Source organism: Charadrius vociferus, unplaced genomic scaffold, assembly GCF_000708025.1.
Source record: "Charadrius vociferus isolate BGI_N301 unplaced genomic scaffold, ASM70802v2 scaffold248, whole genome shotgun sequence".
Classification (NCBI taxonomy): Eukaryota; Metazoa; Chordata; class Aves; order Charadriiformes; family Charadriidae; genus Charadrius; species Charadrius vociferus.
This window is the reverse complement of record NW_009649851.1, coordinates 1,885,943-1,896,793: the sequence shown is the minus strand read 5'-3', so window position 1 is coordinate 1,896,793 and position 10,851 is coordinate 1,885,943. Positions and strand designations below refer to the sequence as shown.

The following is a 10,851-nucleotide window of genomic DNA, read 5'->3' as shown; positions in this document are numbered from 1 at the left end:
GGACCTCGCCGTTCTGCTCTCCGCGCTTTACCTCCTCGCGTCGGGGGCGGAGGCAGCGGGGTCGCTGCTCGGTGCCTCGGAGCTCGCGCTGCCCGTTGAGTGCGTGCGCTTTCTCTGGCGTGAAAAGAGGCTTGACCGGGGAACGGTCCCCTGTTTCAGGCCTGGGGCCGAACGCTTCCCTTGCGACAAGCGTTGTAAAGAGAACGACCAGAACTTCACTCGAGAACGCTCTTTCTGCCTGCTGATTAGTTACACTAATGGGTTTTATTTCGTTCGTTCTAGTTTCGCAACCAGTATGACAATGATGTCACAGTTTGGAGCCCTCAGGTAAAAATCTTTATAAGCTTGCAGACTGGCTTTTTACTTGCTTTTTGGTTTTCCTTCGCTCTTGCAGCAGTGGTGTTGCAATAGTGTAGATAGTGTTCAGGTGCCTGAAGCCTACTGCGCTCTGCTCCCTCGTTTTGCAGGCTGTCGGGTTCTAGAAGGCCACCGGCGCATCTTCTGGTGCCTGAACCTGAATGATGCTTAGGTGGGCCCTGTCACCTCACAGTCCTTCAGACGGTTGCTTTCTGAATGGACCTGGGGGGTACAAAGTAGACGCTGTTATTGCAGGGGGGTTGGGCTACATGAACTTTAAAGGTCCCTTCCAACCCAAAGCGTTCTATGATTCTATGAGCAATGTACAGACCTATAATAAAAAGGTATGAAAAAGTATGAAAATGAGCTTAAATCTCTCCAATGTTAGGCTACTGCCAGGTCTTTCTCTTATTCACTAGCTAATACTGGAAAGGAACTATTTAGTTTACATTTGGAAAGAACTTTGTTCTTCGTTTTAATTTTTCATTAAGAGCTTTTTCATTTTCTGTATTCAGATTGTTCAGAATAAAATCAAATTATTAAAAGTTAGCATTTAGTGCTTAAGTGAGAATATGCTGACTTCTTCAAGTATGGCATAACAGCACCTATTTCCTTTTTTGTGCGTACAGTTTTTACTGCCTTGTAAGCCCCTATTTGAATGACTGTATCCATATGGTAATCTGAGATACCAATTACCATATTACCATTACTGATTATTTGTAGTATGAATTCACAGATTTAATTTTCTGAATTGAAATGGTCACAAACATCCCTGTTGAATAAATGCCATGCATAAAGCTTATAACATTGAGAGCTAGAATATGTAAGTGGTTAAATGCAATATCATTTTGTAACACGGTTTACGTCATGCTTCAATTATGAAGTCTGTGCAGCTGGGTCCCTCGTTTCCTGTGCTGTAGAATGTTAGAGAGGCTTCACGCTATCTCTGTACTTAAAATTATATTGAGATTTGCCCTTGAATTTGAAGTTCTAATACCTCTGAATCAGTTTCACATTGCATATTGTTAACAAAAGGTACATTGTGTGTTCTGAAACTTACACGGATTGTGTTGACTTCAAAATAAATATTCTAGAATTTTAAAAGCAGGTGTCAGTTCAGGTGTTTAATATTGCCTCTTCTCTTGGCATGAACATTTTAAGATAGGATACTTATGGAAAATCAGTGTCTTGAAAATTGACTTGTTTCTAGGTTTAGAAAAACTAAAGATTTATTTTAAATGCAAACACAAAATTGTATTAGTGTAAAGTTAATATATCATTAGTTTGTGGGTTTGTATTACTATTGAAGATCTTCATGGTGTAGCAGTGTCATTTAAAAGATACATTTTCAACATACATTGTAATAGAGCAGGTTTTGTAATTTCTACCCTGTATGAAGACAACCTTGAATATTTGAATGTTTAGTCAATACCAGGGTAGCTGTAGATGGCTTTAAACTGTTTTCATCCATCTTAGTGGCTGTGTTTCTATGGCAGATTCTGTATCAGGAACTTTAATTTCCATTTTTTTAAATCTATCTGTTACTTTAAAAATTACTTCTAAAACTGTAACATTCTCTTGAAACTTTTAGTAGATACTGTAAAGTCATCAACAACGCTAATTTCTATTTGTTTTATATGAATTGCCTTGAAAATATGAATAGTCTCGATGTCTTTTATAAAAAAGACATTTAAAATTGCTACTGTGCCGCAATTACTGCTCCATACACTCCTGTAGGTGAGGGAGTGATACCGTACCATAATAATTCTTGGCATTGCTAATGCAGGAGCAAAGAATAATCATATTTTATTGAGGGATGTTTTCAAATATTGGTGTAAAGAAAAGGAAATACAAGATTAAAGTCTAGAAGGGGTTTCACCCTTTTACAGCCTTTCAAGACATTCATGAAAATTGATAAATAGATGTTGGAGAGGTCGCAGTGATTCCGTACTGCTCTTGGGCAGGAAATATCCTATGTTATTGAAACTCCGTTTATAACTTAGTGGATGAAATGGAACATTAGGGTATTTTAAGCATCTAGTGGACCTCCAGACAAATCAAATAAAAAAACATGTTACAAAAAAAAAAAAAAGAACTAATAATACTTGACGAGCAATGGAACTAATAGATGGTGATTCCCTGTAGATTATCCCCAGTACATTCCACTATAATAGCTACTACATTCCACTACATCACAGCTGGTAGGAGGCAACTGCATGCTGCACTTACTGGTCCCAGTACTTGCACAGTAGCAGCGAACGTGCTGACTATTTGACATAGGCTGGCCAACTAGAGTGCAGAAATTTAGCTACTCTGCCCTCAGTGACTGCAATAAAAGGATGTAGTCTCGTATTTCTGCAAAGCTCCTGGCTGCCTTTGCAGAACTTCTGGGGACTGAATTGTCTTTGAGACCTCTACTCCTCTTTCAGACTTTACTGCAGTTGACTAATAACTTGTTCAGAAGTTATTGGGGAATGGATGGTGAGACACAACAATTGCATAAGACTTCATTTCTTCAGGAAACTCGATTAAAAGTTCAGCATCTAACTTCAGTTGGAAGTTCCATCTTTGAATCCCATTGGGTCAAATATTGACTCCTCCAGGGACAAAAGTCTTGCAATTCTAATAATGTCAGGATTATTCACCTTTTCTTTTTCACTTTCCTATTTCTTTGTATGCAGTAGTGAGTGGCTCAGAGGTGGCCAGATTTATGTGGGGTAATGGCGAGGCGTTTGCAAAGGGTAATTGAAGAGGTCTATTAGTTGTAGATTTAAACTGTGCTATGCAGTCAGTGTACTTGCTTGAGTAAGGGAATCAAAGGTCTGAAAATCAAGAACCATTGAAAATTGATACAGAGGATTAATTTTAGAATTATTACTTTTGATTTTATTCTGTAGGGCCGAATTCATCAAATAGAATATGCCATGGAAGCTGTGAAACAAGGCTCAGCTACTGTGGGGCTGAAATCGAAAACACATGCTGTTCTGGTTGCTCTAAAGGTAACTTCAAAACGGTGCTCTTGGCACAATAATGTTAGTAGAAAAGTTTTGGTTTGGCAAACTAGTTTCGCGAAGTCTGAACTTCTGTGTGTGATGTACATGCAATCACAGTTTCCTGTTGCTTGAGTACCAGTATAGAGCTACAAATATTTTCAGTACATATGCAAAGCAGATTTTCACAAAATGCTGAAAGAAATGAATGAAAGATTTTTTTTTTCCCTTTAAAAGGTGTGTTCCTCTTTTTTTATTATTAGTTATTAAGTAGTAAAACTATTTATTTCTTTTCCCAAAGCGTGAGTGAGTATGTGTTCTTTCTGTTTGACCGTCTCCTAATGAAGTGGAATTAGGTTGTTCTTGTCTTCTGTTGCGAGTTTATAAATTTTTAAATCTTTTTTATTGTTTCATGATCATATTCAGTTCTTGCTATAAATGTTAGCAGATTTCTTCACAGCGCTTGGCAAACTATTCAGTCTGCCGCATAGCTTTCTCCTTTTATGCATAGAGAGCACAGTCTGAGCTGGCGGCTCATCAGAAAAAAATCCTGTACGTTGACAACCATATTGGTATCTCAATTGCTGGACTTACTGCTGATGCAAGACTCTTGTGGTGAGTATCGCAGTTGTTGACATACACAGTTCTGCAATAATGAGGGAAAGTTCAGTTGTAGACGATTGCGAATGAAATTTTATGGTCAGCTAAGGATTAGTCTTGAGTTACTGCTCTGTTGTACTCTGCCAAAGACCTCAGCGTGAAATTCTGGCAGATTTTTAACTAGTTGGCAGAAATCTCATTTGTTTGGCCCAAAATTTTGCTCTTCGGTTTTGTTACCAGTAAGACAGTCCTGTCTGGTTTCCTCAGTGTGATGGGGTTTCCATGCAGACTGAGAAAGTGCATCACTTATTTCCCTCTAGCAGCTGCTTCTGTGTACACACATTTAAGAAAGTTACTAAATATATACAATGCTGTATGTGTCGGTTTCAGAGGGTCTTGCTTTTTACCTGCTGGCCACGTAGTTTCACCAGATAAGGCAAATGTACATGAAAGGAGGGGTGTTCCTCAGTTTGATAGGAAAGGACACAGAAGGCATACGAAGACTTTTTAAAATAAACTTTAATTGCTGTAATGTTACAAAAAAATGTTACCATTTAACTGTGGCTTTTTTCCAGATGATCTGTCTGTTGCCTGCACGAACTTCTACCTTCTTTGCATTTGTATGGCTGAAAAACAATAATACGCTTTCAAACCTGTGGTCAGCTTTCTAAATAACAATTATAGGTCATGGCAAAATGACATTATGTAATGCCTTTGACCTTTTTTTCAGCAAACAGAGCTGAGACAAAAATATGCTTAGCTTAAGAGACAAATTAAGGCAAAAACTCATTGTGACTTTCATCTATGTATTGGTTTGATTTATTATTTTTTTCCTTCTGTTTTCTTTTCTTTTTTCCTCCTAGCAATTTCATGCGTCAGGAGTGTCTGGATTCTAGATTTGTGTTTGATAGACCTCTTCCAGTTTCTCGCCTAGTGTCACTAATTGGAAGCAGTATCCTTTTTTTTTTTTTATATATACTTGTAACATTTCTATAGCTTTTTACTTGTCCGTAAAATGATTTTCATATATCACTGCTTAAAAGTCATATTAAATTGTAAAAGTTAATTCAAAGTTAATTTTTCTTTATTCATGTTACCTGTGTATTCTTTCAGAGAATATCCCATAATATGCACTGAACTGGTAGGGAAACAATAAAGTACCACGCAACAGGTTTTTGTGTTACTCAGCCCTATGTCTTTGGAGGTGGGGGAGGAAAGATGACTGCACTGCTCAAAATATGACTGTTTACTGGATTGCAGTGGCTCACTCAGATTTTTGTTTTTTTTCTGTGACAACTTCTGTCTCTGCATGGAACACAGCGGAGGCCTTTTATTCTGTCCGGTGCCTAGAAAAAGTTCAAAGAGAGAAGAAATTAAATGAGGCTGTGCAGCATTAGGTGAACTGTTTGTGTTACTTGGTTGAATGCACCACCCAGTTATTTCAGGAAAGCTAATTGTTATAATTTTCTTTTGGTGGAAAAGAAGTTGGTGTTCCAAATAAGTCCTGAGATCTGTTTCTTTTGAATATAGTCTTCACTTCTGCAAAAAGGTTTGCAAAGACTGTATAATGATTTTGGTGCGTCCCTGCTTGGCTTAGGAAAATGTTTCGGGTAATTAAGATGTTATTTTGAGACTGTTTCCTTAGCTTACTTAAGAAACCCAGATACCAACGCAGCGTTATGGCAGAAGACCGTATGGTGTAGGACTGCTCATTGCAGGTTATGATGTAAGTAAGCTGCGCTAGTTACTACTGATCTAAAAGAAAATGTGCTTAATGCCATATTTTACAACAAATAGATGTCAAGAGGGGAGGATGGAAGAGGCAGATTCATCGAAATTCTCTGAATCAGGAAATAATTTTCCGTATCTTACCCTAAAACATACATTTTAAAAATGTCAATTAATAGCTCTTCCTACCTACGCTTATGAGATGTACATATACAAAAAGAAAACGTAATTATTTTAAGGTGCAAAATGAGATACTGCAAAAACTCAATTTGTTTGTGTTTTATCCCATGATGAGAGTAATTATTTTACTATTGATTACGGAGCTTTACAAACTATTACTTTAAATACTTTCTATAAAAAGTGGATGTGGAAATCATAACTGGCCTCTGTCACTTGTTTAGCAACAACAATTTGCTTAATGCAGCACACAGAATCTCTGCCCTCAAGATTTTTAACATCAGGAGGGTTGAAGGAAATCGTTGTCTTGCCTGAAATCTTGCATAGCATAGTTAAGTCTACAGCAGGTTTTTACTCTCGTGCAGATAAGATGGAACATGTGTAAAATCTCTACTGCAAGCCATGAAGTAGGAAGCATACGTAAGCACACTACAGTTTATGGAACAGAGAAACGTTTTTGATGCCAGCTGTCCTGCCCACATAAAAACTGCATTTTAGTGAACAAAGTGTAAAGAAAGTTGTGGGTTTTTTTATTTTTGTAGATTATTGCTTTTTTTTTTTTTATAGTAGCTTTGAAGGAATTGTGTAAGTACAGTGATAGATAAGCAATATAAAATAGATATATATGTGCATACATTTAAGCTATGTGATGTACCATGAAGCAAAACTGTGTTAGAAAAAAAATCACGTGTTCCAGCAGCAGACTTGTTATGAAATTATACATTTGTTTTACATTCTGATGTTTGTTTTTTTTTCTCTTTGTAGGATATGGGTCCTCACATCTTCCAGACTTGTCCCTCTGCAAACTATTTTGATTGCAAAGCAATGTCCATTGGTGCTCGTTCACAGTCAGCGCGAACTTATTTGGAGAGACACATGACCGAATTTACTGAGTGTGAGTAATGAAAGCCTGATTCGTCAATTATGCAGTTTTTCTGCTTCTATTCTGTTCTTTTGCATTTAGTAAGAATGGAAGATACATTTTCGGAGCCAAGTTTGGCATAAGTGTCAATCTGCATGAAGACAAAATTGTAGAGAAAAGGTTACAAATCTGCATGTCTGACATCTGGATGGTTGTTATATCTAATAAAAGAGAAGTTGTGCTCTGAAAAGCAGAGGTGGGGGGGAAAGGCAAAAGTTCCCCTGTTTAACCCAGGGAAAGAACAATTCTTTCCGTATCAGAGCAGGGATAGTGTATCAGGGCAAGGATTTAGGTGGTGCATTTAAAATGGTGGATTTATTTCTATATGAAACGGTGACAAGGAGGCAACTGAATGGTTGCATGGGAAAAAAAAATAGTGTGATTATCACTGTACTGGAGGCAAGGCAGGTGCCAAAGCCAGACGCGTTTGACCACAAATGTAGGGAAGGGATGGTTTCTCAAGGTATACTTTTATAACCAACTCTGTGATCAGTACCAGACATACCTAAGGAGAGGAGTTCTGGAAGTCAAGCTCATTTTCTACTTGTCAACTGGGAACGGGAAGAAGAGGAAATAAGTGTCTAGAGATAATACCATACATTTTGTAAGTGTCTTTCTGATTTCATTTGAAGGTAATCTAAACGAGCTAGTTAAACATGGACTGCGTGCCCTGAGAGAGACTCTTCCTGGTGAACAGGATCTGACCACCAAGGTAAATACTAGGTTTTCTTAACCAGAAATTTTACTGCCGCTGCTATTAGAAATTACTGTAACAAAATTAATGTGAAGTATGGCTGGCACTGGAATTTGGAAGCTGAATACTGGTAGGTATCATCATCTTCATTTCATGTCACCTTTTTATCTACAGTTTCCTTAATTACCTCAGATGTCATTTTCTCAATAAAAATTACACTTTCTCTGAATAATACCTTGTTTCCCTGGTTGCTTCATTCCATTTTAAACTTTGATCGGTGTTTGAGATACATTACATGCAACTAGAATCACAACTCTGCATCGTAAGCGCAGTTGGTAGTCCCCCTGGGAGGTGAGGGAAGGGAATGTACAAACAGTTGATTGAGTATCCAGCATCAAAAAGTTGCAGAAACTTCTGACAATGAATTGAGGAACTGTTGAACAAGAAAATTCTAAGGATGCCCATTAGTTGGTGTTCTGCTTGTGGCAGATCTGCCCTTTTCCATATTTTTTTTTTTAATTATTCTTAGCCCACCCTTGTTTTAGAACTCTTAATGAAAATGCAAAATAAGATTAAAATAAGTGGTTTTGAAAAATCATGTATGTTCTTAAAACAAAAAAAAAAATTGAAAGAAATTTAAATCCTTGAAAAGTGGTTTTACTTATGAGATTTTGAAACATAATAGCTTTTGTAGGGAGTAAATCTGCCTCCCTTTCCTTTTCTAGTACAATCTACCAAAGAGGGCGTCTCTCAAAACTTCCTTTTTTCCTTAAGTAGACACAAAGAGCACAATGGGTCTCTTTATCATGGGAGGAAACTTTCATCTGTTTCACAGGCAAAAGCAGTAAAGCCACAGAATTATTTGCAGAAAAACACTTCTCACTTCTTTCAAAACTTTGCTTAACAGAATGTTTCCATTGGAATTGTTGGCAAAGACATGGAGTTTACCATCTATGATGACGATGACGTAGCACCATTCCTAGAAGGTCTGGAGGAGAGACCACAGAGAAAGGTATGCATTTTAGATATAAACAAATAGGCTTTGTTGAAAAACAACATTTCATGATATGTGACCTATCACACTTATGTTTACGACATTTAACACTCTGCTGTTATCGTAGAGTTTTAGGAATGTGATTTTAAAATCTGAAGTGACCTCATGAAAACTGTATAATCTTAGCTGGAGACTAAGATGCTCATTAAATCAATTTATGCTGAATTGGTGACGGGCCTTTCCAAAGTCACCTTCTTTCCTCGTCTATGATCAAGTACTGGTTTTCTTTTTTTTTTTTTTTTTTTCTTCGACAAAAGTGGCTACATATATTTCTCATGCCTGCCCCAAGATGCATCCTTAGTCTCCTAGTGACCAGCTCTGTCCTGCTCCCTGCTTAATTTGGATAATGCTACTTTCCAAGCTATTTGCTGACATGAGCCGCATTGATGCACTCACGATGCTCAATCCAGGATAAAGCTGATTTGTCAAGTGTTGTTTTCTGCCCTTCTATAATAGATATTTTTTTCTCTCTTTAAGCCTGCTCCACCTGCTGATGAACCTGCAGAAAAGGCAGAGGAGCCCATGGAGCACTAGTTGGTGGATGAGTTCCTCTGGGTTAATGTATGTCTAATTATACAGGAACATTTATCCATTTGCTGGTAACTTTATCCTCACCTATATGCGTTTTCTGCCAATACATTCTGAGGATTAGTCTTAAAAAAAAAAAAAAGAAAAAGAAAGAAACCAACCCACCTGTCCTTAAAAGGTAGACAGGAGGTCATAATTGGGTGTATTTTCTTTGACAAGAAAGGTGTAATCATTTTCTAAATAGTACATGATACTGTTTTTTAATGAAATGCATACTGTCTTTAACTTGTAAGGACAAGTGGAAATAAATCACTTTCTTGGAATCTGCTGTGGGTTTGTTTTTTTCAATCTGAACAAACGATGATTCAAGTACTTCTGTCATATCAAGGTGCCATCGTGTATTTGACCGTTTGTCAGAGTGAGCATTTACTTACTGTGTATAAATGTGGTGCTCTTGGAGACTGAACTGAGGGGACTTTAAAATGCCTACAAAACTACAAAATAGTTGTGGAACAAAGAGGATGCAGCATGTTTCCCAGCGTTGTCTTGTCCTTGTCTCAAACTCAACTTGAAAAGACATTTCTGGTTATGAGTATTCACCGGAAACATTGTCGGCTGAAAAAGTGTGAAGCTGCCAACCAGCTTGTTTTGTGTTTTTGAGTTTTCTCTGCTTTAGTAAACCCCAGCTGGTGTGGAACCAAAGTAAATCACTTTATTCCTTTAGAGCCATTGGCCAGCCGTGAGGTGGCGAAGGGCTTTTAGTTCCCTCACGGCCTAAATTGAAGTAACGAGGGAAGCACATACAACTCCCATGATAACTCTCGTCCCCAGAGCGATGGAGTCCCTGCATTGCCGCTGAATAAACAGGCTCACCGGGTTTTTGTCCCTGCCGCTTGTTCTGCGCGGTCTGAGCGAGGGGTACCCCGTGCTTCTTCGGAGTCATGACAAACGCCACAAAATCTGGGACTCGCAGCAACTTCGTTAGGGCCGCCTGGCAGGGAAGCACAGTGAGTCAGTGCTTCCCGGGTGCAAAATGGGGGTGAAGCTGTATTTTACGCAAAAACTTGGCATTACATTTTTTTCATTTTTGCCTGTTGGATCATTCTATTAAATTATTCTCACCAATGAATGCATCGAAAAGGGTAAGAAACAAGGTTTTTGGGGTGGACTCACAAAGGGGCTTGATGCGCTGTTCAATGTACTTTAAAAAAAAAAAAACCCTAAAAATTTGCATCTTTTATTGATCAATAAAGCACAGTGCTCTTCTGAACAGGCTTTAAGTGCTGTGTTGAATCCATTTAAATAGTTCAGTCATTAAAATAATAACAAAGTAATAATGTCAGGGCTGTGGCTTTGGTTTTAACTAGACAAAGCTGCTTTTAATTTTTTTATTTATTCTAGTATTCTTTTTAAAACTTATTTTTCTATTATTATTTTTTACCCTGTTATTTCCCCATTTTTCCCTTTTTTTTTCTTTTATTTTCCTATTTATTCCCCTCATCTGTCACCATTTCCCATTTATTTTTCCCCTTTTCTTTTATTCCCCCCCTATTTATTTTCCCCCACGTTTACCTCCCCGCCCTATTTATTTTTTCCCCCTCCTATTTTTTTTTTCTACTTTTTTTCCTCCCCTTAATTATTTTTTTCCCCCCGATTTACTTTTTTTTACCTCCTTTTTTTTTTGGTTTTCGGTTGTTTTTTTTTTTCGTTTGGTCGGTTTTGGTTTGTTTTGGGCTCTGGGTTGGTTCCCCCCTCGCCCCTTAGTTCATCCCCGGCATTACCGAACGCACTCCTCCCCCCG

At 37.9% G+C, this 10,851-nt stretch overlaps 1 protein-coding gene across 1 annotated transcript; it reads left to right on the top strand.

Moving 5' to 3' along the window:
- Positions 1 to 626: 626 nt before the first annotated feature.
- On the top strand, positions 627 to 9,373 carry PSMA1 (proteasome (prosome, macropain) subunit, alpha type, 1). The gene is made up of 10 exons (XM_009890961.1): positions 627 to 701; positions 2,556 to 2,558; positions 3,255 to 3,356; positions 3,859 to 3,962; positions 4,811 to 4,899; positions 5,603 to 5,673; positions 6,618 to 6,747; positions 7,407 to 7,486; positions 8,376 to 8,480; positions 9,000 to 9,373. Exons 1-10 carry the CDS (start codon positions 627 to 629, stop codon positions 9,054 to 9,056), a joined length of 816 nt encoding a protein of 271 aa, XP_009889263.1. The 3' UTR covers positions 9,057 to 9,373.
- Positions 9,374 to 10,851: the final 1,478 nt, after the last annotated feature.